This window comes from Pseudorca crassidens, chromosome 7 (assembly GCF_039906515.1).
Source record: "Pseudorca crassidens isolate mPseCra1 chromosome 7, mPseCra1.hap1, whole genome shotgun sequence".
Lineage (NCBI taxonomy): Eukaryota > Metazoa > Chordata > Mammalia > Artiodactyla > Delphinidae > Pseudorca > Pseudorca crassidens.
The window spans coordinates 13248139-13274950 of NC_090302.1; the positions used below are offsets into that span (position 1 = coordinate 13248139).

At 56.0% G+C, this 26812-nt stretch overlaps 1 protein-coding gene and 1 long non-coding RNA gene across 2 annotated transcripts in view; one reads left to right on the top strand and one right to left on the bottom strand.

The window, feature by feature from the left end:
• DAB2IP (DAB2 interacting protein) overlaps positions 1 to 17550 on the bottom strand; it is a 194836-nt gene extending 177286 nt beyond the window's left edge. The window contains exon 1 of the mRNA XM_067743416.1: positions 17242 to 17550. Within this exon, the coding sequence (XP_067599517.1) occupies positions 17242 to 17281 (40 nt within the window). The 5' untranslated portion in view covers positions 17282 to 17550. The remainder of the gene's footprint in view (positions 1 to 17241) is intronic.
• Positions 16865 to 19501, top strand: LOC137227484 (uncharacterized). The gene is made up of 4 exons (XR_010944865.1): positions 16865 to 17398; positions 17486 to 17619; positions 17805 to 17973; positions 19207 to 19501. It is a non-coding gene; the product is annotated as an uncharacterized lncRNA (long non-coding RNA).
• Positions 19502 to 26812: the final 7311 nt, after the last annotated feature.

Here is a 26812-nt window from a genome sequence, read left to right on the forward strand (position 1 = left end):
GGGGGTGTCCTCTGCGGAAGTAAGCCACCATACTGGAGGTGACACCCCCTTCCCGGGTGTCCTTCCCTCCTGCCTAGTGGGCGGTCAGCCCAAGGACATAAAGTCCCAGCCCCTTGACACCACTCAGGACAGCTCGAGAGGGCCAGGCCTGCGCTAGCGCCTTCCCAGGCCCTACACAGGGGGGCTGAGACCTGCACTTAGACTGCGTGGCAGCTCAGCTTCTTCTGCTCCCTGCCCTGCCCTTCCCTGCCCTGCTATAGGTGCCGAGCCGTCCAGCAGGCCCTGGTGGACCTCTTGCACCCCAATACGTTCTCCTGCTGCCTGGAGAACCCACCCTGTGCCTGGTGGGAATGACCCAGGAGAGAGTGTGACCTTGAAGCGGTCAGTGAGAGAGAGGTAAGCCACTCTCTAGGGAGCAGGCAAGGTCTTAGGAGCAGAGGAGAGGCCGGCCCCTCCTGAGACGGAAGCAGAAATTGGAGGCAATTTGGGGTGGGGAGGGCGTCAGGATCTAGAGAGAGTCCTGGCCTTAACTTATGCAGCCAGAAGTAAGGTTCGCTGCTGAGAGGAAAGCTACGTAGTAGAACAATTACCTAAGAAAGTAACAACGGTAGCGTGAGATAAATGTTGCCACAGCAGTAGTCAGGAGTGCAGGGCCTCAAAGGGTGGATAGGAGTTCGCCAGGCTGTGTGCCCAGTGGGGAAAGTCATACCAGGAAGAGGAAACAGCTGGCGCCCAGAACCCAGCTGGGGATGCTGTGGGAGGCTGGGGTAGGATTGCCAGATGAAATACAAGATAGCCAATTAAATGTAACTTTCAAATAAACAATGAATAATTTTTTAGTCTGTGTCCTATGCTATATTGGGGACATACTTATACTAAAAAATTGTACGTTATTTACCTCATCCCCTTCTGGCCCCCTCCCTGCCAGCAGCCTACTAAGGGGTCCCCCATACTGTGGCCCAGGCACTGCTCAGATTCCATCTTATCCCTCCCTTGCTCAAACACCTGCAGTGGTTCCCCATTGTCCAAACCCTCAACTGGTCATTTGAAGCTCTCTATTGTCTGATCTTCAGCCACTCTCCCAACCTCATCTTCCATCCTTGAACACCCCCAGCCCTTTAATCTCCCACCTCTGGGATTTTTGCTCAGCTGTTTCCTCTGTCTACAATTCCCTCCCCCATGTCCATGCTTCCAGGAAGCCCCCCAGATCCCTCTGGGTGAATGGAAGTGGTCATCTCCTTTGATCAGTAGCAGTAGCACCTTGGGTGAGTCATTGCTCATCTCTGAGCTTCCGTTTCCTTGTCTCTAAAATGAGGACAATACTGCCTTTCTTAGGTGTCTGACGGGACAAGAGACCATGTTCAGAAGACACCAGACACACTCTTGAATGTTGCCCATGTCTAGATCAGTGCCAGGCACCCAGTGGGCACAGAGGCACATTTGCTGAATTGAATTGACACAAAGGTCCTGAGCTTTCATTGTTTAACTTGGAATTATCATGCCCACCAGTGGAACTTAGACAAAGTCAATTTCTTATATGAAGATGATCTGAAAAGAGATAAATAATGAAGCCACTGCAATTCTGATTGTATAATGGGTTTCCCTCCCAGTCGACAAGGAACAAAACCAGCTCCCCAAGAAAGGACCCGTTTTGGAACCAAGCATGGCGCCCAGCCTCTCCAGCTCACAGCGGGTAATATTCGCCACACATGTTTCTGTCTCAAGCCCTCCCAATCCCAGACCACAATAGGTGATTTCCTATAGCCATTAGCATAATTAGCTGACTGTGACACTACAGAGATGCGATTAGATGAGCCTGTGATTTTTGCACAGTTATTTGTCTCAAGTAAGTCACCTGAAGTTCATCCGCCATCAGGATTCATGGCTGCATTCTGTAATCGCAGGGAATTATTTTGCTAATAACAGAGGTCCCTTGATCTAATTTAATTTGAATGCCAGGAGGTACCCTCCCAGAATAATCAGCTCCAGGGCAATTCCAATTTCCAGGTTTGTTACGTTCTGGAGAGAAGACTCAATTCAAGGAGGCTGAAGTTACTTCTTTATCACCCAAAGTCATCTAGGGGCGAAATGGAATCCTGCCTCTGCGTGCTTGCAGAAAAATGCGGGGAGAGGTCCAGAGTTAGGGAGCCGGGGAGAGAGGGTGGCTCCCAGCCAAGAGGAACCACTGGAAGACATCACTTATGGATGAGGACAGGTCTGAATTAGGACCACAAGGCATTCCCTGGGAGAACCCGAATCTTCCTTGCGTTCATTATCTCATTCGCTCTTTTATCCCATTTCTGGGACCTCTCTGCAAGACCTATGCTGTTATTTGAGTACAAATATTGATAACAAACCCTTAGGCAGCCCTGTTCTAGGTGCTTTACACGTATTAACTCATTACGTCCCGTGAGGCAGATGGGTGCTACTATTATTCCCATTCTATGGATGAGAAAGCTGAGGCAGAGAGGTTACGAAACTTGCCTCAAGTCACCCCGCTAGTAAGGGACGTAACTGGGATTTGAACCTTAGACTGTGAACTTCCTCAAGTTCACGTACAAGGAAGAATCTGAGCCCGCCAGGAATTGTTCAACCCCTGCTCTGTGCTCTCCTTTTTACCCCTCACAACAACTCTGGCACGGGGGTGTTGTGAGTCCCATTTTGTTGAGGAAGAAACTGAGTCTCAAGAGGGGGTTGATTTGGCCAAGGTCAACACAGTAAGGGCAAGAGCTGGGGCTTGAACCTGAGATTCTGATTCTATACCTGGTGCTACTCTGGCTAAAGTCAGGACGTCACGGTGTCTTTGAACAGCTCCAAAAGCAGGTTGGGTATAATGTAATTACAGTAAGTGCACAGTGACCAGCCACCCAGCTCTGCTCTTTCCTTCCCACTTTGGGGCAGTTCCTCGCCCCAGAAATCAAGTGTCCTTTGCTGTCACCCCATGTTACCAAAGCCTACTTCCAGATTCCTACTCATTCATTCATACGTTTATGCTTTGAGGAGAGGGCCCTGCGGTTCAGCGCGAAGGGCCAGGAGGTTGACATGGCTCTGCCACCCCATTCCTCTCTGAGCCCTGCTCTTCTTATCCGTTCAAGAAGGAGGAGTGTTCTTTGTAAACTGATTGAGCCACAGAGCCGTCATTTCAAATGAAAAAGTTCAGGTAAACCCAGAGTTTACATCAAGTGAAAGCAGAGCTGTGTTAGGGGATGTGGCGGTCTCTCCTATATGTCAACCTCTGGGCATCTCCTCTGACCCAGCTGGAAAACCACTGGCCTGGACAGAGTGTCTTGGTTCTTGGGGTTCTTAGAACCAAGGAATCTGGGATCCCCTGATGGCGGGTGATACCCAAAATGCTGGGTGGGCAGCAAAATGCCCTCCTGACAGCCCCCCCACCCCCTGAACACCTGTCCTGCCTTGTTGGTGGCATCAGGGGACAAATCTGAAAGGGGCCTGTCAGCAAGGCCAGGCTGTGCCCAAGCCCCTGGCCCTGGGGGAAGTTTTCCAGGAGTCTCAATGCAGAGAAAGGTTCCCTGCTTCTCCCCACAGGCCTGTGGAGTCAGTCTGTCCTGGTACATCGGCCAGAGGACAGGCTACTCCTCTCATCCAGGCTCTGCCCATTTGTTTTCTCTCTCATCCTCTCCCTTTTCTAAAAGCATAGTTTTTTTTGTTTTTTTTTAAATCCCTCCCCCACTCCCTCCTTCTTTCAACAAATGCTCACTAGTCACCAGTTTTCTGTCCTAGGCCTGATGCTTCAGGGGGAATGGGCCGACTTCACACACAGAGAGACAGCTGCATCCTGGAGGGATTGGTGCCACCAGTGCCCCAGGCACTCACTCACTCACTGGAGCTAGGAAGGCTTCCTGGAGGCAGTGGTGACCAAAGGGGCACTAATGCGTGAATAGGAGCTAGCCCAGTTTGGGGGCCATTGCCGATGGGGAGGAGACGGACATTCCAGGCTCAGAAGAGAGGTGGAGTTGGGAGCCGTGGCAGGTGGGGTGAGATAGTATCCTTGAAGCGCTGTCCAAGGGCTGTGGACTTGATCCTGAGGGTCACGGGGAGTCAGTGGCAGGTTTAAGCAGGCCAGATGGGGAGGCTGGACATGCATTTTAGAAGCTCCTCTGGCTGCACACAGCTGGGGGTAAGGAGACGGTGAAATGGGGCTTCCTTTCCTGTCCCTTGTCGCCTCCCCACCCCTGTCCTCCCTCAACACGCAGCCGGGCTCCCCCCCGGAGACACAGCCTGTGGACAGCAGGGAAGAGAGGCATTGGCCTGTCCCGACCCTGGCCTGGGCCCCAGCCAGGAGGGCAGCCCTTGACCCCTTCACCCCCAGGACCAAGGGTCGGGATGAGTTCAGATCTCCATCCCCACCAGCTGGGAGGCTTTGATTTGGGGGCGGGGCTCTGAAAAGGGCCTGTTTGTGAATCCGAGCTAAAGTGGGGTAGCTTCCCCACCCCCTCCCCTCCCAGCACCTTCTCTCCAGATCCTGGCTCTGACAAGCCCCTGCCCCGCCGAGCAGCCCCACTTGGCCCGGATCACGGCCCCTCCTCCACACCGGGGCGGGCAGGGGGAGGTTTCATCCCGAAACACAAGCTCTTTTGTTCCACCACTCCGCTCGGCTCTCAGCCCTGCAGCGCGTTGGTGGAGGTTTTCCTGGCACTCAGGGAGCCCCAGGTCAGCTGAAGGATGAGGCTTGGCGCGGACGGTGAGAGGCTGGGAACCGGGGCTGGAGGACAGGCGAGTGCTGACTGCAGCTTTGGGCCCCGTCCCTCCCGTTTCTCGGCTCCTGCCTACTCTGGACAGTCGTTCTTAATCGGGGGCAATTTTATCCCGCAGGGAACATTTTGCAATGTCTGGAGATGTTTTTGGTTGTCACGACTTGGGCTGGGGGTGGGGGGCGGATATGGTACTGGCATCTGGTGGGTAGAGGCAGGGATACCGCTAAACACCCTCTGACGCACAGGTCGGTCGGTCCCCACGACAGAGTTATCCACCCCACATGTCAGTAGTGCCAAGGTTGAGAAACCCCGCCTGAGGGAACAGCCCCCTCACTCTGTGTCCTCAGCCGTGACTCAGCCTTCCTTCAGGCCGGTCACCCCCAAGTTTCAGGCTGGGAGACTTGGGACATGCATTCCCACCTCTGCACCCTTGCTCAGGCTGTTTCCCTTGCTGGGGCACCCTCCCTGCTGCCCTCCACTTATCTAAATCTCATTCCTCTCCACCCCCTCCTACCTGTTGGGACCCTCCCCTGCTGCCTGCACCCGCCCCCGCTGCCCCCTCCCAGAAGCCATCTCTGACTCCCTGATACCAATTCCTCCCTTCCCTGTTCAGCCACTGCCAGCTTCGGCCCTCAGTTCGCACATCTATGCAATGAACTGGCCAGGTGAACAGAGAACCCAGGCCCTTCCTGCCTCTTCCTGGCACAGGACTAGGCAACTTGGGACGCTCAGTGCAGACTGACAGTGGCACAGAGTGGGATGCACGCTGGCTTTGGAGCCAGCAAGACCAGGGTTCAAATCCTGCTCTACCATTTCCTTGCAGTGTGACCAGGGGCCAATTGCCAAACGTCGCTCTGCCTCAGTTTCCCCCTCTGTAAGATGAGTGAAAGCTCTATGAGCTGTGCACTTTCCCTTCCCTCCCCTTGTTCCCTGTCTGGCTGGTTTACCTCATTAAGGTGCCCCCCATCTCTGGCCAGTCTCAGATTCAGAACCATATACTATTGGGGACGAGAGGAAGAGGATCAGAGTGTCCCTCATACTTCTCCCTAGAAGCTCAGCTTGCACTGCTCGGGCTGCTGAGGACCTTGGGGAAGGGAGACCTCTGAAACTGGAGGTTCAAAAATCCAGAGGCGGGCTTCCCTGGTGGCGCAGTGGTTGAGAGTCCGCCTGCCGATGCAGGGGACGTGGGTTCGTGCCCCGGTCCGGGAAGATCCCACATGCCGCGGAGCGGCTGGGCCCGTGAGCCATGGCCGCTGAGCCTGCGCGTCCGGAGCCTGTGCTCCGCAACGGGAGAGGCCATAACAGTGAAAGGCCCACGTACCGCAAAACAAACAAACAAACAAACAAAAAACCCAGAGGCTGGGCGGGCCCAGGTGAGCAGTGGCGCAGGAATGCTGCTGCCCTCTTGGCTTCCGGCCTTCTTGGCATCTCTCCCTCTATGCGCTCTTTCCAGCTTCCCAGCCCCCTCCTGTAGGCTTCCCCTACTGGGGCTGTGACCTCCCCAGGTAGACAGCCACCCAGACTTAGCTGAGCTGGCTCAGGGGAGGGGCACTGTGTTGAGTAGAGGTGTGGTTTGGGGTCTTAGGAATTCAGGGGAGACAGCACAACTGCATCCCTCCCCTGCTTGGACCTATTCATGGCTCCCTGGATGCAGGATGGAAACCAAGCCCCTGAGCCTGGAACCCCTAAGCTCTCCAGGCTCCTCCCCTACCTCCTCCCATCTGGATTTTGGGGTCCAGCCTCACTGAATCACTCCAAGTTTCCAGTAGACCCATCCCCAGCCTGCTAACTACCTCCTTCTGCAGGCCAAGCCCTGGTTACCTTTAAGCTCAGCACATCCCCTGCACACCACCCCCCAGGCCTCCCTGCCCTGGGCTGTCATTGTAGCTTTGGGCACCTGTCCTGAGCTTTTCCCTGAGGACAGACACCCAGCCTTGTCCTTCCCTGGGCCTCCAGTGCCTGGCAGACAGCTAGCCTGGAGGAAGTGCTCAACATGAATTAAAAGAAGTGAACGTAGGCAGGGAAAAAAGACACCCCGGCCCCCCACCCCCCCCAGTACCCTCCTCCCCCAATTCCAGTGGCTGTCCCTTAGAATCACCTGGTGGGGGTGGGGTGGGGGGAAGGGAGGGGAGGAATTTAATATTCCAATGCCCAGTCCCCCTCTAGACTAACTGAATTCAAATCTCTAGGGCTGAGGCTGGGGTGAGGGTTAGAACTCTCTGGATGACTGAGATCACACCATGTCCCCTCCCCCTTCCTGGGGGCAGTGGACACCCCTGGCAAGCGAGCTGACTCTTGGGGGAGGCTTCCAATGCTCTTTGATCCCCACTGTGTGTTGCATTGATCAGAGAAGCTCTTTACTGCTCGCATCGGGTCATCCACTCAACAAGCATCAGCAAGAAGTGCTGAGGCACGAAGACAGGTGGACACCCGGGTGTGACGGGGAGCACAGGAGGATGAGGGTGCTGGGAGCACTTGTTAGAGAGTCCCCTGGTCTGGGGTGGGGACTGGAGGCAGAGGGTGAGGCAGGAGGCCCAGGGTGGGGCTGGCAGCCAGGCTGGGGTGTGGGGTGTGAAGTAGGCCGCGTGTGGGCAGGGGTGAGATGGAGACCGCAGATGTGAGGAAGGGGCGGGGGATGTGGAAGGAGAGGGAGTCGTGCTTGGGCATCTGGGTGGCTTGGCTAGAGGAGGAGGAAAAGCAGCCTGCCCGGAAGAGTGAGAAGGGACGAGGATGGGGGGGAGGGGCGTGAGGGTCCCATGCTTGCCGGTAGTGAGAGATTCCAACAATGACAAATGCAATAATAATAATCACAGTAATAACCACCAACGTCAACTGAGGGTTAGCTCTGCCTGAAAGGGTCTCAGGACTGTTTTTTAAACATTAACTGTTTACTCCTCCTAGTAACTTGTGAGACAAGGGCTAGCGTAATCATCCCATCTCACAGACGGAAAAACTGAGGCTGGGGGAAGTTACATAATTTTCCCAGAGCCACATACTCCCTGGTAAGTGGCGGGGATCTGATGTAGGTGGGCTGCCAGTCCAGGGACCCTGGTCTGAGCCACCCACTCCCAGCCCACCCCACCAGGGCCTCTCAGCCTGGAAGAGCAGGGAGCCTGCGCCTGACATCCCGCATTCAGCAGTCAGGGCTCCTCTGGTGGCCTTGGCCAGAGCAGTCTGGGGCAGGGGGTGGTGCCGAGGAGCACGTGGGCGGTGAGGGACCCGGGCTGCCCTGAGGGAGCTTGGCTGTGAAGGAGCAGGGAGGCTGGGTGCGCTGAGGGGGTGAGATGTGGAAGAGATGGAATGGCAGGCTCGTTGAAGGAGGAGAAGCGGCCGGTGGAGGGGCTGAGCGGGGCGGGGCGGGGGGGTCCCCAGGCAGGCGGAGGGCGGGGGATGCAGACCCCAGAGCCACCTGGCCTCAGCGGGGAGCTGAGGGAAGGAGGCAGAGCTGAAGCCCCAACACCAGTGGACCTGGAGGGGCCTGGAGAGCCTTCGGGAGCTGGGGCCTCACTCCTCTCGCTGCCCCCAAGTCTGTGCAGCTGAATGGGGTGTGGGGGAGCTCTGCGGGAGGGGAGGGGGCAGGGCTGGAGCAGGCAGGCCCAGCGGGAGGGAGGCAGAGAGACAGAGACAGAGATTCAGCAGTACTCGAGCAGCAGGCACCGTCCATTCCCCCAAGCTGTCGGAGGCCCAGTCTGGGAGAGGAGCCCCAGAAGGTGGGCACAGACACCCCGACTGGGCCCACCACAGAGCTGGCCAAAGGAAAGACTGAAGGGTCTCAGAGCCGGAACCCTCCTAGGCGCCTGGCTTCCAGGCCATGAAGTTGGCACAGACGCTTGGTCAAGGACAGTCTCACCAGGAGAGAAGGGTCTCTACTGTCCCTCGCAGCCCGGTGGGGGAGGGGTGTGGAGACCAGGTACAAGGAGGGAAACCAGGGACAGACCTGGGACAGCCCCAGGAGGCTCCCGAGTCAGACCCTGAACTTGGCAGCCTGGGCTTTGGGAGGCCAGAGCCCACCCTCCCTCCAGACTTGTCTGGCCACCTCCTGGTTCAACCTCACACTGTGTTCCAGGTCCCCTCCCTCCGCTGCCCTCGTTCTCCATGCCGAACATTCCACCATTAGTAAAGGCGGGGGAGGCCATTTATCTGAAATTTGGGTCAAGGGAGAGAGAGTCCTGGGCAGAGGCGGGTTGGCGGCTAGGGGACAGGCACCCCAGCCATTTCAGGACCTGTGTTCCCCTGAGCTGGCTCTTCCGGAGCACAGCCTCCCTCATTCTGGTGCCGAGTCTGTGGTACCCCGAGGTGGGAGTGTGGAGCACCCTCACCCTCACGAGCTCGCTCACAGACGAGATGGAGACCCACCTGCTGGCGCTCCATCCCACTGGCGAGGCGCTCGTGCCCTCAGCACGAGTTCGTGTCACGTACACACACATGCCCATGCACAGAGGCGCGCTGCGATGCAGGTCACCGGCTGGAGTGCCTCAGGCCTGGGGTTGTGAGGACCGAGCCATCCGGGCGGACACTTCCAGATTGGACAGAAATGCACCCCTCCCTGCGTCTGCGTCCCGCCCTGCTCGCCTGTGTCAATCTGACCCGAAGCCTCTCTAGGCTTCTGCTTGGTTTTCCCAGAATCCCCTGGCTGAGGCTGCGGAAGCTGACTCCATCCAGGGGAGGGCGCATCTTCTCAGCGTGTGGATCTTTGTGCGGGGCTTCGTGGGGTCTACAGAAGACACGGGGGTGTGGCCCCAACTCGAAGGCTTCCCAGGCGTAGCCCCTGAGACGGCTTAGGACTAGAGGTGGTGATGACCAGGAGGGCACCATCAAGGAGAGAATAGAGCGGCCTCAGCCAGTGGTCAGGGCTGGCTTCCTAGGGGAGGTGGCAGGACCTTGGCTGGGGAGGTGAGTAAAGGTTTCAAAAAGTCTAGGAAAGGGAATGGTACTGATGCAGCTGGGAAGGTCTAAGATGCTTCCATCCTCCACCCTGGAATCGGAGCCTCTCTGGAGGTCACATCTGGAATGACCATCACTGACTCTTCTACAGAAAACCACTCGATGGCCCTGCAGGCCCTTCAGACACAGCAAGCCCAGCACATCACTCCCCCGCCCACCCAGAATATGCTCTTCCACCCATGTCCCCCTCTCAGTGTGGACACCAACAGTCCTGCCACACAGGCCAGAGACCAGGTCACACTGACTTCTTCCTTAGCCCACCCGCTCAGCCTCCAACTTTTCAATCTGGCACATGGAGCAGCTCACAGTCCAGAGGTGAAGACAGGCAGGGAAGCAAATGCACTGTACTCATTGGCGTGTGGCAGGCTAGCTGGAAACCCAGGGTGCCTGGGAGCTCAAAAAAAGTAGTCAGGGAAGGCTTCCTGGAGGAGGTGACACCCAAGCTGAGACTGCAGGCTGAGCAGGAGTGGCCAGGGTGGGGGAGGAGTAGTGGGGAGAGCTGAGATGGGAGAGTATTCCAGGCAGGGGGGATTAGCAAGTGCAAAGTTGAGGATGGCACATTCAAGACAGAGATTAATTGGTCGTGCTGGGATAGAGAGAAAGAAAGGGTGTGCTGGAGACAAGCGCAGAGGTGTCATCCAGGAGTCAGATGGTGGACTGCCTTGACACCGTAGTAACAAGTTTAGACTCTATCCTGCTGCATTGGGGTGCCCTGTGGGACTTTAAGATGCCTGAGAGTGGCCCCTTTAGCTGCACACAGAGGATGAGTTTGGGGGATGGGCGAAGACAGGGATCCCCAAGAGGGCGCAAGGTAGCTGTCTAGCGGTCCAAGGTGGGGCGTGGCCTGAGGTCGGGGCTGGGAGATGGAGAGTCAGGGCAGAGCTCAGGACCAGTTAGGAACTAGAATGGCCGTTGAATGGTTCTGGTTCCTCCTCTCTCAGGTCCCCATCTTCTCATCGTGTAATGGGGGATGGGCAGGAGGACCCCCAAAGACCCTCTCCCTTGGATCTCCTCACACTTGGGGCCATTTTCTGTTTGCTCCAGTCTCCTCAGGCTTCTGAGGTGACCTCTTGGGAGGAACCCCCTCTGGGAGGGGCATAGCTCTAGCTTCCAAAGGCCTGGGGTGTAGTCAGCAGCCCAGGGCACATCCACCCAGTAGAAGGAACGAGCTGGGCAGCGGGAACAAAGGGCTGGACTCGGAGTGCCCAGTGGTTGGCCCAGGGAGGCCAGCCAGTGAGAAGGTGCTGAGACCAACTGGGCCTCACGGAAAAGGCCCACCAGCCTTCTTGGCATGAGGGGGACCAGAGCAGTGGTCCAGGAGCCTGGGTGTGAGTTAGGCCCCATCACTCACAGGACTGAGATTTGGGTTAGTGACCTCACCTCCTTGTGCCTCAGTTTCTTCATCTATAAAATGGGGATTAAACATGCCAGGAAATACATCAGGTGGTAGGAAAGCTTAGGGGAACCGGGCCCTGCTGCTGAGTGACTCAACAAAGATCTGCAACTAGGTAGGTACCACAAGGTAACCTCGAGGGAGGGGCTGGCTCCAGGCAGCCACCGTCCAGGACAATATAAGAAGAAATGATCTGGGAGGTGGCTACTGCTGTCCCCAATCCTCCGATGAGAGGCGCAGAGAGACATGTGGCCCAGACCCCGGGGAGACGCAGCAGGATGGAAGCCCAGGCCTGTGCAGGAGGACAAGGGTGAAATGCCTTTTCTTCCTGAGTTCGCTGCTCCCTCCTCCTCCCACCAGGAGCCCCTCTCCTTGAGCTTCCTCCTGCTGTGCTGGGGGCACTGCAAGCACAGGGGCCACCCTCCCATCTTCCCCAGGCCTCACTCCCCGGCCTTCTTGTGCAGCCAGCTGCTCTGGCTTGGGAACATCCATGATTTAAGCCCCTCCCCGTCCGGCCTCATTGTTCTTTATTGACTCTTCTCCCTGATTTCACCTCATCCCAGAGTCCCGTGGGGCAAGAATTGGGGGCTCCACCCCTCATCCACCTGCCCAGCTGAGGAAGTTCAGAGGCCCAGGCAAGGCCAGCCAGCAGGACTGAGGCTCTCCTGGGCACAGGGAAAGGCTGGGGGTCAGGATACCCAAGGGGCAGCCCAGGGTGGGCAGAAGCGCAGGCGTCTGAGAGTCCTGGGTTTGAATCATGGGTGGGCCCCACTAGCTTGTGGTCTTGGGCCCTTCTAAGCCTCAACTGTCTCAACTGAGCAATGGGGCCATTCCTTCCTCTGTGAAGAGCCCACAACTCCATGTGGAACACTTAGCACACAGCTGGGCACGTAGTAAGAGCTCAGTAAGTGGGGTCCCTGCTCTGCCTCTCTGGCCTGATTCCTTTACCTGTGAACCGACCTAAAGTGGGGCTGTGGCCTTTCCTGTTCCTTCCGTCCCCAGAGGCCCAGCCAGCTGGTCCACAGCAAAGTCCTAGAGTAAGATGGAAGGAATCTGGAATTGGCAACCCTTCCCCACCCCAGGTAGGCCGGATGTCCACCATTACCTCAATTTCACAGCTGGGGAAACTGAGATTTGCTGTTGAGTTAGCTCAGCAGCAGAGAGAAGAGGAGGCCCCAGGCTCTTGGCCCTGAGGAGGCAGCGGAGGCCTGATCCATCCACACAGCACAGCCTCAGAGAAGGGCCTAGTGGGCACTGGTTCAGAGCTTGGGCTCCAGATGGGACAAACCGACATAACCCTCAGCTCTGCCATTCGCTCCCTGTGTGACTTTGGGTGAGTCACCCAGCCTCTCTGAACTTGTTTCCTCATCTTGAACATGAGAATGACAACACCAGCCTTACAGGGTGGGGGAAAGGGGAAGCGAGATGATGAATGTGAGGCACGTGGCTGGCCAAATAGTTGCTGTTTTTTTCTACTTGTTATTTTTTCTACGGTTATTTTCTATTTGTTACCAGCTGAGGCAAGCCGCTTATGACATCTTCAGCTTCCCCCTCTCACGGGGGAAGGGCCAGGGAGTGGTGACATCAGGCCCCCTGACAGCTTCCAACCCAAAATAGCCCTTTCTTTAGACTGACCCTCTCCCGTTACAGCGGCTTCTGCACTCACTGTCCCCAGCTGACATGACATCACTGTCAGTCGTGGCTCCTGCCCTGTCGTGCTTGTCTCCTGAACTGCTCCAACAGACACTCCTAGCAAGACAGGATCTCAGGCGGCAGCTTTGGTGCAGGGACAGCTCTCGGAAAGTGCAGCAAAATGAAGCCCCTGGGCTCTGTCGCAACCTGGGTTAAATCACTGACCTCTCTGTAAGGTCTTGGTGTCACTTACTTTCCCTGAGCCTCAGTTTCCTCATCTGAAAAATGGAGCTATAACAGCAGCCTAGCAAGTTTGTTGAGGATTCAAGTAGGCAGAGTGTGGGGCCTGGCCTGGAGTAGGTGCTCAGTAAATAGTACTGGTTCTTTTACATGCAGCACCTGGAAGTTTACAAAATCACCTCATCTGCCTCCCTACAGGGCCCCCAGCTGGAGCTCATGTCCTGTGCTGGTAACATGGGAAGAAACTGAAGGCTCTGAGCTGCCGCTTCTGCCCCCAGGGTTTCCAAAGCAACCAGCCCCTTCCGGAGCTTTTATCCTGGTCGTCTGTCTGAGCCCAACTCCCTCACCCAAGAATCATGAACTCCCCCCAACAGGTGTCCAGCCTGCCATAGTTGTATCTCATCACTCCTCTGGAGACCCCAGCCGACCCGGGAAGCAGGCAGGCAGGACTGAGGCTGCCCATTTGTCAGACAAAGAAGCTGAGTCTGAACAAGGAGCAGGGACTTGGTACAGGCCACCCGATGGCTGAGGGAGCCGGGCTGAGGCTCAGGCCACAGGGAGGGAAGACGGTGCCAAGTGCTGAGTCGGATTTAGAATCTTAGATGGTCAGAGCTGGAGCATTCAGGGGTGTGGAGTGCAGTACCCTCATCGGACAGCTCAGGAAACAGAAGTCCAGGGAGGAGGAGGATGCCCGAGGGCACGAGTAAGTTAAGGGTGGGATCCAGCTGGTGCCACTCACCATTCACTCATTCATTCATTCATCCAATGAGTGTGTATCGAGCATCTCCTCAGGGCCAGGCACCGTGCAGGACCCTAGAGATACAGCAGCAAACAAGACACGGCCCCTACTCACAAGGATCTCAGGGTCTCGAGTGGGAGTCAGGTCAGCGAGCAGTTGATCATCTTGTCCCCTCCCTCGCAATCACAGGCACACAGGAAGGAAGTGATTCTCTGGGCTGGCCTTTCCGTGCGGCTCTGAAGAGCCCATGCCAGAGGGGGTCAGTCAGATCTCGTCTGGCCCTCGCCCCAATTTACTTACACGTGGGGAAACTGAAGCCCCTCCACGAAGGGCTCTGCTAGGGTTAGTGCACAGTCTCCAAGCTCCCTCCTCCTTGCCTTCCTGCCTGTGAATGTTGTGTAAAGAAAGCCCTGCTCCTGTGTTTGCCACTCCCCCCAGCTGTGGTCTGAGCCCTCGCTGGCCTTGCTCTAAGGGTCCCTCATCTCAGGACCCCCTATGGGGCTCTACTCAGCCCTGTCTGCTAAGATGCCCTGAATGTGCTGGAGGCCTCCAGAACATCAGTGTCAGTGGCTGGGGACGTAGCCAAACTCCTTTCATCCCCTGAACACCTGATGAATGGAATTAGAGCTCAGGATATCCACCCGACGGAAGGGAGTCTTGCCCTGCTTGAAGCAGGGAAGGGGGGCCCAGAGCCCCAACCCCAGCTGTGTTTCTCCCAACCCTGGGCCCCCTAAGGAGCTCAGCTTGCCAACACCTGACCAGAAGCTTCACCCTCAATGGAAGTTTCTCCAGCCTCTGTGCCTTTGCACCTGCTGTTCTCTCTGCCTGGAGTGCCTTTCCTCACCTCCTTGGCTAGGCCAACCGAATCGTCCACTCACTCATTCTCAAGTATTTGTTGGATGCTCACTACAGGCCAGGCAGAGAGCTATGCTCTGGGGATAATGGCTGTCAGGGAGCTTAGAGATTAGTGGGGGATACAGAGGTTAAACACATACACATACCATAATGTGTAGTGCAACTAGGAACAGGTCCTATAAAGAAGAAGAGAGAGTAGAAGAGTGGGATCTAATTTGATGCATTGGGGGAACATGATCTAGGGAAAGTTTCTCTGAGCGAGTGTCTTTCAGTGGAGACTGGGAGGAGGTGGAATTAGCTCAGTGGAGACTGAGAGGAAGAGGCAAGGAAACCCCATGTGTGAAGGCCCTGGGCTGATAACTAGCTTGCTGAGTGTGAGGAAGGTCAGATCACTGTGGCTGGAGCCTATAGAGTGAGGGGGTGAAGACAGAAGATCATGGAGGGAGGCAGAAGATGCTGACCTTGGTGATAGGACCGTGTGACTAACAGGTAGCGGGAGGGGTCCAAGAGAAGGAACCAGAAAAAGAGACTGAGAATAGATGGGAGAAAATCAGGATAGTGGCCTATAGCCCAGAAGCCAGCTGAAGAAATTGTTTCAGAAAAGAGAGAGTCATCCTCTTCTTCGGTGGAGGAGTCACCTCCTCCGGGAAGCCTTCCTGGACTCCACATGTGGGGTTAGGGGTTCCACGGGGCCCTGGCCTTCCGCATCAGAGAGAACTTACCTCTCTCTCCTAGACTAGCCTGGGAGTGTCAGAAAGGCAGAGACAAGGTTTGATTTACCTCTCCAACCACAAAATTTAGTCCAGGACGTGAAAGTAGTATTTGTTAGATGAACAAATGCAGGACCTGGGCTTAGAGAGGAAGTGACTCTGAGGCCACAGTTGTCCCTTTTCCAGGATGGCCCCTTCAGCGTGGGGACATTCCCAAGGACTTCCTGGGCTCTCCTCCATTCCTGCCTGCCCCTTTCCTAAGGAACGCTCTCCTGTCCCTTGTCCTCTTCCTCTCAGTTTCCAGGCTCCTCACTGCCTGACCAGCTTCCAGAAGGCCAGCCACAGGGCAAGACAAGGATCTGATGGTGCATGGGCCCCTCAGTTAGGGGGCAAGCAGCGTCCGTTTCCGGGGCCCCTGGGCTTACCCTGCCCCAAGCCTGCCACTAGCAAACCCAGGGGACAGCAGGTTGGGACTGTGGGTTCCCGAGAGACCACTGGGTGCCAGGTGGGGAGATGGAGCCCCAGGGGATCTGGAGCCTTGCTTGGCTCTGGGTTGGTCCCCCAGACAAGGGTCTGTGCCCTCCGTGGGGTAGCGTCCCCGTGCCAAGCTTCAGGTAAACATCTCTGGAGACCAGCAGGCCTGTCGCACACCCCAGACTGTCTGCCCCCATCTCCCCCTGCCAGGAACTCATCACTCTGAACCCAGTATCATTTGTCTGTCTCCTATTGGAGGCTGGGAGCTCTTCCAGGGCCAGGGCCTCCGTCTCCCTTTTCTCCCTTCCCTCTCTCTCTTTCCTCCCAACATTCACTAAACACAAACTGTTTCTTAGGCTTGAGTTCTTTATTCCAGCATCCCTGACCCTGACACAGAGCCTGGCACGTGGGGGTCACTCGGCGTGCGTCCACTGGCCACCCGACCGTCCAAAGACGCCCGGCCAGCAGGCTGCCAAGCTCCCCCGAGGGGTGCAGCTCCAAACGTGGCAAAGGGCCCCTCTCCCTGGAAAGAGCTGAAGCTGGCAGGAGGGAGGTAATTTGGCCTTGAATCTGTGCCCAGCGGCCAGGCCTGGCTGCGGTGGGGCTTGGGGGTCCAGAGGGAGAAGGAAACAGTTTTCTTAGCAGGGATCATGGTCCCAGGAGGGTCTGGGCCCCCAAAAGGCGGATCCAAGCTGGGGTGAGGCCTCCCTTGACTAGCCCTCCTCTCTGAGGCCAAAAGGGCCCTCTCCCTACTGAGCCCTAAAACCTGCTGGCCCCCCAGGGCCCCCCCCCCAGTCCCTCCTGCCCTCCTGCCTCTCTCCTTTGCACAACACAGAGATGGCCAGAGCGCCCCAGGTGTCCTAGCCAAAGGTGCACAGCCTGGCTGGGCTGAGCAATGGGGTCTTAGTTCCCTGCACCCCTGGAGCCCCAAGCCTGCAGAAACTGCCCCGGCCGAGCCATTCCGAGCCTTACACGTCCCTGCCGTGGGCTCCAGACAAGTTGCTCTGTCCCAAGCAACTTTTCCCTAACAATCCGCCCGGGCTTCGCAGGGAGACTGCGTCAGGGGCAGCTCCCCGGTGGCAGCCCCTGGGGCCCTGCAAAGCGGGGAGTGCTTACAGCTGGGCTTTAATTACAGACTGCGCTCCTGTTGCCTGGTCCATCTATATTTATCTGCAGGATCTAACTAATCAAACTCCCCACGGCACCCGGCAGGCCTGGGGACAGCGAGTGAGGCAGACAGGCAGGGGGGCTGCAAACTTCCTTTCCTTCTCGTCCGGGAGCAAAACAGAAGCCGCCGAAACTCGCTCTCCCTCCCCCGACCCTGCCAGTGCCCGGTCCAAGGGGCTGCCCCAGGCCCCGCTCCTGGAGCCCTTCAACTCTGTGCCATAATTCCCGGCACCCATGACCCCCAGGTCCCAAGACCAGGCAGTGCCCATCTTCCTCCCCGCTTTAACTCGGATTCCGGCAGCCAACGGAGAAAAGTCTGCCTGAGCAGCGGCTGAATCCCCAACTCTGCCACTTTGCCGGCGCTTGTCTTACCGAAGGAGTCGTCTTGGTCCAGGAGGGAGTCGGGCTCCATGGCGTGTGCGCCCCCAGCCCCTGGCCCCGCCTGATTTATGAACCGAGGCTGTCTCCATGAGCGTCTGGGTTTCTCCTTTTGTATTCCATCTGGCGGCTTTTCCAACTAGATGACTGGGTATTCCTGCAAGCAGGCCCCTTTCCAGCCCTCGCCTTCATACAGTACATTTAAAGTAGCAGTAACCTCTTTTTCCTCCCCCCGCAGCCTGGCTGGAAACATTAGAAGGGACCGAGGCAGCGAGATGTCTAAAATAGGAAGACGCCGGGACGATTGGCCTGGCTGCCTGCGACGCTGGCTGTGGGGATCTGGCCCCGCTGTGCAGATGGAAAAGCTAAGAGGTAAGGCTGAGCCTGGGCTGAGCATCTGGAAGCTGGCTCTGGGGCCCAGGCGTCTGCGGGAAGTGGGGAGACTGACCCACCTGTGGGAGGGCATGCGGGGTCCGCTCTGTTCACTGCCCAGCGCCCACACCCCAGGGGCTTCTCCCAGGCTTTGCTGGAACCTCCCACTCAAATATGTTCTACAGACATTTCCTGCGGTGTGGGGGATGCAGAAATTGACTCATCCATCCATTCAGTCAGACACTAAAAATTTTTCTGGAACATCTACTCGGCGCCAGACACCGTGCCAGGTGCTGGGTTTGCAGTGGGGAGCGAGTGGCGGTGTCTGGTCTCTTGGAGCTCACAGGTAAACAGGTGAGTGCAGCGCAGTGTGTGTGGTAGGTGCTGTGGGAGCATAAAGAAGGGCTGGCTCACCTGGATGGGGGAGGTGGTCAGGGAAGGCTTCCTGGAGGAATGGGCCCCTAAGCTGGGGCCTTATGGATGAGTAGGAGCTAGCCAGGTGACAAAGGAGGGAGTGTGCCAGGTGGAGGGAGTGGCCTGCGCAGAAGCTTCGAATTGAGAGGGTACTTGGGGTGTTCAGTGACCCCCAAATAAGTTCCGGCTGGTTGGAGCTGCGGTCACGGCACAGGTGGCGCAGAGAGACAGAACCGTGGGGAGAAGCAGTGGCAGGTCAGGCAGGGTCTCATGGGGGTACGGTTCTCAGGTTTGACCCAGGGGCTGACCCACGGGAGTGACACATTCCCGGCTGTTCTTTAGAAAGGCCTCTCTGGCTACTGTGTAAGAGGGCGGACGCTCGGGCAGGACTGGACTGGGGAGGCTGTCAAGTCCCCAGGGGAGAGGGACACGTGGCCTCTGCAGGAACAGCTAGGATAACGCTGGGTACCACTCACTAAGTGGCCACCAGAGCCGGGCACCATTCCGAGCATTTCCCACATGGTCTCAGTCACTCTCAGTGACCCCTCTGGCAGAAACCCTGCCTGTCCTGTTTTGCAGATGAGGGCAAGACTGCTTAGAGAGGGGAAGTGGCTTGTTCCAGGCTTGTGAGTGGCCTCCAGACCAGGCCTGGACCCCAGAGAGGTCACACCCTTGGTGCTGGGGATGGGGGGGTGGGCAGTGCTGGGGGAAGACAAAGATGCAGTAATTCAATGCACATCAGACCCAGAATACAGAACAGGGCCCCCGGGCTTGCAGGAGAGGGAGTGTATCTTTTGGGCCCAATCAGGGGAGGCTGCCTGGGTGAGGAGGCAACTGAACTGGACAAAGAGAGAAGAGCAGGATCTGGATGGATGAGCAGGGGTAGGTGCAGGCATCCCAGGCAGAGGGAATGGCACAGGTAAAGGCACGGAGGCAGGAAGACAGCATGCAATGGGAACGACAGACGGCTGGGAGGAGGTCAGGGCAGATGAGCCGATGGGGCTGGGGCAACAGCACCTGGAGTGAAGGCCTGGGAGTGCGGCTTTGGTGCAGGGAGCTCCGGGCAGCCTCAGAAGCCCTCTACTCCAGAGAATGGGCTGCATTCCAATGGATGCCTGGGTATCCCTGCAAAGGCCCCTTCCCAGGATGCTCCTTAGCTCTCTGCACTTACAGCAGGAGAAAACTTTCTGCTCCCCACAAAATCACTGGAACATTAGAAGCTGAGCCTCCGTGACCAGATTTCTGAAGACATGGATCTGCAGCTGAGGCAGAGGGGACATCAAGAGGACAGAGATGGGGGAATTCCCTGGTGGTCCAGTGGTTAGGATTACGCGGTTCCACTGTAAGGGCCCAGGTTCGATAACCAGTTGGGGAAACTAAGATGCTGCATACCTTGGGGTGCAGCCCAAAAAAAAAAATCGAGTATCTCTCGATAAAAAAATTTTTTAAAAATGAGGAGGGGACTTCCCTGGTGGCACAGTGGTTAAGAATCCGCCTGCCAATGCAGGGGACACAGGTTCGAGCCCAGGTCCGGGAAGATCCCACATGCTGCGGAGCAACTAAGCCCGTGCACCACAACTACTAAGCCTGCGTTCTAGAGCCCGCAAGCCACAACTACTGAGCACATGTGCCACAACTATCGAAGCCCGCACGCCTAGAGCCCATGCACCGCAACAAAGAAAAGCCACCGCAGTGAGAAGCCCGCGCACCGCAACGAAAGAGTAGCCCCCGCTCGCCGCAACTAGAGAAAGGCTGTGCACAGCAACGAAGACCCAACACGGCCAAAAATAAATTTAAAAAAAAAAAATGAGGAGGGAGATGGGAGACAGACAGATAAGCCAGGAGGCTGGCAGGAGGGCCCAGGCCAGGGGTGGCAGGGAGGGAAATACCCACCTGGCCCCCTTCCCAGCGACCCACTGCTGCCCAGCTGCTCCCAGAGCAGCCAGTGGCTGCTGACGTGGTTGGCCCAGCCTGACAGAGTGGGCCCTCCTCTGTCACCCTTCACCACCCGTCCTTGGATGACAGATCCCAGCTCCCAGCCTCCCGCTGCCTTAATTACAGGGAGGTCAGGCCCTACCCAGGCAGCTGCAGGCACGAGGCTCCCTGGATCTCTGATTCAGTGGGTGTGGAGGGCAGGCTGCAGCGGGGCGGGGGGCATCTGGGAGTGGTGGATCGGGCCCCTGGACCACCAGTCAACAGGTGAGTTCAGGTCCAGTTACACCACCACCACTTCCCCAGCTCTCTGGGACCCCAGGGGCTCTGGGAGTTCCAGGATTCCAGGAGCTATGGGGGCCCATGTGCACACAGGCACTGTGGTCCTTTTCTAGTTATAGTGTGATGGGGCTCCTCTCCAGAACACAGACCAACGTGGGCTTGCGTCCACTTTGGAGCATCCTGGCTGCTTTCTCAGGTGAGGACAGACAAGCCTGCCTGGGTCCAAATCCCAGCTCCCCATTTACCAGCTGGGTGACCCTTGGCAAGTGACTTTACTTCTCAGTGCCCCAGTTTCCTCATCTGTAATCAGAAGGAGAGTCCCTGGAGGGCTGCTGGGAGAATTAGTGAGCTAATATGGGTAGAGCTTAGAACAGGGCCAGAGGAAGCGCTCCGTAAAGCTAAAATCGAGAGCCCTCAGCCCTCAGCACAGGCTTCCAGGCCCTCCTGCGTGGTCTGGGCCCCCTCATCTCATCTCCCTCCCCCCCCCACCCCTCCACCCCCCCCCGCCCCCGCGCCCCCGCGCCCCAGACCTATTGGCCTTTTCTTTGAACTGCCTCTCAGACTCTTACCCCAGGGCCTGGCCATTTCCTCTGCTTGGAGTGAGAGTCCCCCAAATCTTCACCCACTTCTGTGTTCAGGTCTCCGACCACCTCTCTGAGATATCATGCCCCCTGCTGCTCCCCTCACCCCACCCCTGGCTTTAGTTTTCTTCCCGGCCCTTTGGACAGCTATCACCTGACATGATATTATATATTTATTTGCCTGTTATCTGCCAGCCCCTGCTTTCATGCAAGCTCAGTGCTGTACCCCCAGCACTCGTCAGAACGGTCCCCAACTGGTCCAACTGAAGCGGACCCCCAATAAACGCATGTGGAATGAAACCCCCAATAAACGCATGTGGAATGAAATACCTGTGGAAGGAGTGTTAGCCGTAGTTATTCCCCCTACTGCCTCTGCCTTGATACGTTGGCACAGCACCCAGGAGCTCTCACTGAGTTCCAGGGCCTCTCACGTCCAGACAGTCCTGCGTCTTCATGCTTACCTGCTTGGACTGGGTTCTCCTTTCTCATTAAGGGCTGGACCCCCAGGGCCAGCTGGCAGGAGGGAAACCAGAGGGTCTTCAACTTGGGAGTGGGCTTGGGCTGTACTGTGAGCCTGGTACCCTGTCTGCTTCTCGCACCAACTTTCCCCAGAAGTTTTCTGAGTCCGTTTCACAGATGGGAAAACTGAGAGGCTACACTGAGTCCGTGAGAAGCGGCAGAGCTGGGGTTTGAGACCTTGTCTGCCTGATGGGAAGGCCCTACTGGTGCCACCGTAGCACCCAGCAGGGCCACCCAGCCGAAGAGGAAAGGAGCATGGCTGGGTAGAGGTGACAGGGAGGCTCGGAGGCGGGAGAGAACTGACAGACCAGCCTTGGGTCTGCTCCCCGGTGGTCCCAACTTACATCCTGGGCCCTTCCAAGCATCTGTCCTTCGCCATCTCCTATGTTTAAGGTGAGGGTCGCTTGGCTTTTTTGGCTCAAAGGCCGCGAAACTGAGGGCTGATACCTTTCAGTAAGTTCTGAGCTAGCCGGCAGGGGGCAAGGGCACATTACAGGCCGGCGCTGTCACTGGCTCCACGGGGGAAGGAGGGTCTCCTTCTGATGACAGCAGCCCCCTCCCCACGCCCCACCTCCACGTGCGTTCCCGTGCCCTACCTCCCAGGGGATCCTAACTGCATCGTCCTGGGGACAGCAGGACTCAGAGGAAGCAAACGCTCATAACCTCCCAGCCAGGAAGCGGCAGGAGCAAGGCCTAGACTGTGTGGCCCTGGCACCGCGCTGCTGGGCCGGATTCGAAATTTGAGTCCTTCGTGGCGCTGCTGGGAAGGTTAAGTCACTTGCCCCCAGTGGTCACACAGTGGATTCCAAGGCCCGGACTCTCAACCACAATGCGCTGTAGGCTTCTCATCCTGCAAATGTGAAGCCGAATTATCATTAAAGAACCTCAGACCTTTCCAGGAAGGGAAGCAAGCTCTAACTAAATGCCGGAGTTAGGGGATTTCCAGGGCCAAGGGGATGGCAGGGATGGTGGCCTGGGGTCCTCAAAGTTCCTGACATCATCGATTTTGTGATGAGCTATGGGGCTCCACGTGGGACATCCTGGCTGCTGGGTCCCAGGGCCCTGCCTTGGGTTCTGGGAGACCCTGGAGACACGGGCACGCCCTGCCTTCCGGCAGCAGGGATGAGGCAGGCTGGCATGATGTGAGGGGGCTCTTCAGCAGCTGGTAGGGATAATGCTCTCCATCTGCCTCCTCCCCTAGCCCCCAGAACTTGGCCTTGGCCTTGGTGGTGCCCAAGTGCCTGGTCATCGCCCCAAGAGAATCCCAGGCTTCCCAGAGCCCCAGGTTGGAGGCTCATCCAGCTCATCGCCCCCCGCCCGCCCCAAACAGGGCAGGAATCTTCTCCATGACATCCTTGCTCCAAACTCCGCTTGCTTACCTCTCAGAACGGGGAACTCCCTCCTTCCCAGGAAGTCAGTTGCCTCTGATTCCAAGTAAGGTCCTTCCTCAATGGAGGCATGCTGTGTCTTCCTGTGCTGCTCCTGGCTCTTTTCTCTGTGGCCAGAGAGTGACTCTGCCTTGGGGGAAGCCCCTGGGACCATCAGAACCCCTCACATGAGCTCAGCCCTCTGCACTACACCTGATCTGCACCCCTCCTCATGCTTCCTGGCTAGTTTTCAGGTTTCGTGGTGAGTCAGGAAAAAACCCAAAAAGCCTGGAAGTGTTTTACCAACACAGCGTGATGGTAGTCATGCAATTCAGCAAACTTCAGCCAGAGACTCTGCCAAACGCTGGAGACACAGAAATGAATCAGAGTCCCTGCTCGGGAGGGTCCACTAGGATGGGGGGAGGGAGGGCAGGGAGGGACGCCCAAGGCACCAGCCAGGAGGGGATGGGTCAGCCCCACTGGTCACATGGGGGGTTGGAGACCATCTTTTAGGATGGCTAGTTTTCCAGCAGGTAGACAAGAGGAGGGACAGAGAGAGAGCATGTAGGGTAGAGGGACCTGAGGAAGCAAAGGCCAAGTAGTGGGATCCCATAACTGACTGATTTGCTTGGGATAGAAGGTACCATGTATCAGGAGTTAGCAAACTTTTTCTGTGAAGGACCAGATGGTCAATATTTTTGGCTTTGCGGGCCACATAGCCTCCGTTGTAACTACTCAGTCCTGCCATTGCAGCTCCGAAGCAGCCCTGGACAATACATCAATGACGAGCGCGGCCATGTTCCAACCACAACTTTATTTGTTGACCCTGAAATTTGAATTTCATAGGATTTTCTTGTGTCGTGAAATAGTACCCCGCTTTTGATTATTTCCCAGCCATTTAAAAATGTAAAAAGCATTCTTAGCCTGCAGGCTGTTCAAAAACAGATGATGGGCTGGATTTGGCCCACAGGCTGTAGTGTGTCAACCCCTGCTGTACGGGTTTGGGAAAGCTGGGAGACTGGGCTTGAAAGTTGGGTAGAGGGCCTTGAATGCCAGGGTGAGGCTCTTTTTTTTTTTTTTTTTGATTAGAGCCTGATTATAGATCCCACGCCCACCACCCTGGCTGATGAACTCACCACTAACCCGTCAACACCCCCTCCACCCAACCCAGCTGCCATCAGACGATTGCCTGCCATCGAGAAACTAGAAAAACGTGTGTTTAGATCAAGCGCTAAAACATTCATAGGGTCAACTGTCCAGTTACAGAGGAATACAAACTTACTGTTAAGAGTCGATACAGAAGTATATAGACTAATAAGGAAACTTCCCCTCCAATCCCACTCTGTACCCCACGGATGACCGTGGTGAGGAGGTGGGTGAGTGTGAATCCAATCCCCTTCCTACGCACATGGGCACACGGACACACACACACACACAGAGTATATGCTTATTCACACCACACATAGCTCATCCTATGATGCTCTGTGACGTGCTCTTGGCACTTAGCAATTCAATCCTGAATCTTCCCATCTCACCACATGGGTCCATCCTCTTTGATTTTTGTATTGGCCACCAATTCCTGTGTGGTGTGCTGTGCCACCATCACCCAGCGGCCTCTACGGAGGGACATCCAGGCTGGCCCCTGTTTTACATGATTACAAGCACACACATCTATTTCTGTGCACCAATGCTAGTATTTTTGTTGGACACATTTTCAGAAGCAGAATTGCTGTGTCAAAAGCCATGAGAACAGACAGAGAAAGACAAATATCATATGATATCGCTTATATGTGGAATCTAAAAAAAAATGATACAAATGAACTTAAATACAAAATGGACCGACAGGCATAGAAAACAAACTTACGGTTACCAAAGCGGGAAGGGAGGGGGGATAAATTAGGAGTTTTGGATTAACATATACACACTACTATATATAAAACAGATAAACAACAAGGACCTACTGTATAGCACATGGAACTACACTCAATAGTTTTTAATAACCTATAACGGAAAAGAATCTGAAAAAGAAAAAAATATATATACATATATATATGTATAACTGAATCACTATGCCATACACCTAACATAACATGGTAAATCAACTATACTTCAATAAAAAAAAAATAAAATTTTATTTTATTTTATGAGCATGAAAACTTAAAATTTGGGTTAGTGTGGCATACTGGAGCAGTTTCTCCTCACTGCTGGTAGTAAGCACTGCACATTCTCTGGGGCTTGGGGAAGTCCTACAGGCGCCTGTCAAGATCTGGGACCTCAGCATCTCAGGTGCTCCAGAATGACGCTAGAGCTCAGATGTCTCCAGGTGGACAGACCTGCCTTTTCCTGCAGAGTCAGACCCAGGACAATACTACATCAACATCTTGGTCCATCCCTCTATCCACCTATCCACATAGCCATCTACCCATTCATGCATCCACCCACCCATCCATCCATCCATCCATCCATCCATCCCTTAATCACCCATCCATCCATCCATCCATCACTCACCCATTCAGCCACCCATCCATCCATCCATCCATCCCTTAATCACCCATCCACCCACCCATCCATCCATCCATCCCTTAATCACCCATCCATCCATCCATCCATCCATCACTCACCCATTCAGCCACCCATCCACCCATCTATCGTTCACCCATCCATCCACCCACCTACCCATCCTCCATCCACCCACCCACCCACCCACCCACGCTTCCACCCACCCATCCATCCATGCTTTCAGTATTTGTTGAACACTGATGATGGCTTGAGCGCTCTGGCATTGGTGGTGAATACAATCACATTCCTGCCTTCTTAGTCTTCACTGTCTGGTGAAAGAGGGTCTACCCATGCCAGATACTGAGAATACAGCAGGGAACACAAGAGGAAAAAAATCCCTGCTTTCCAGGATTTACGTTCTAGTGGAGGAGACAGATAATAAACACAGAAGCAGACAGGATAGGTGGGTGATGATAAGGGCTACTGAGGAAGATAAGGCAGAGTGAGGGGCTCTAGAGCAATGAGGGAGGGAGCTGTGCAGATATGGGGGGTAGGAGTGTCAAAGGCAGAGGGAGCCGCCAGTGCAAAGGCTCCGAGGTGGGAATAGCCAGAGAGGCCAGCATTGGGGTCGTGGGAGAACAGGTCAGCTCTGGGAGGTCTTGTAGGCAGGGGAAGGCGTGGCTGTTACTCTGAGTGAGGAGGGGCCTGTGGAAGGTCTGGGGCAGCGGGGCTGTCTGCTGGGTTGGGAATAGACTGAAAAGGCCCAGGGCTAAAGCATGGACCAGGGTCAGGAGGCCACCGAACTTGACCCCACAAGAGGTCTTGGACAAGGCAGTTGAGTGGAGGTGATGGCAGGGCTGGGGAGGGGTGTACTTGAAGGTAGCCACGGGCTTGCCCCATGGATGGGATGTGGACTGATAAAAAGGAATGAAGGACGACACCGAGATTTTTGGCCTCATGAACCAGAAGAATGGGGACGATGGAAGAGGAGCAGGTGGAGGAAGGAGTCTGAACCAAGAACTTGATCTGAACGAGGTGAGTTGGAGGCGTGCCTTGGCCATCAGTGGAGAGGTGAGGGGCAGCTTACGGGGCGGAGCCTGGAGTCGGGGGCGGGTCCAGGCTGGAGACGGAAACACGGGGCTGGCAGCGTGCAGTGGGATTGAAAGCCTGATGCCAGCCCCAAGGGAGAGAGGAGATGGATTAGAAAAGAGGTCTGGGGGCCCACTCCCAGCATTAGAGGGCAGGGAGATGCGGAAGAACCTGTCAGGAGAACTGAGAAGCAGCGGCCAGCGATCAGAGAGGGGAGGAGGGCGGGGACCCGGGAGCCAAGGGAAGGAGGGCTTTGGGCCACAAGGGCCTGAGGTGATGCTGAACAGCGAGTGAGCTGGGGACACAGCACTACCGGCTTTGGCAACACGGTGCGACCTGGGCAGAAATGGGTTAGGGAGGGTGGGAGGGAGGGAGACGCAAGAGGGAGGAGATATGGGAACATATGTATATGTATAGCTGATTCACTTTGTTATAAAGCAGAAACTAACACACCATTGTAAAGCAATTATACCCCAATAAAGATGTTAAAATAAATAAATAAATAAATAA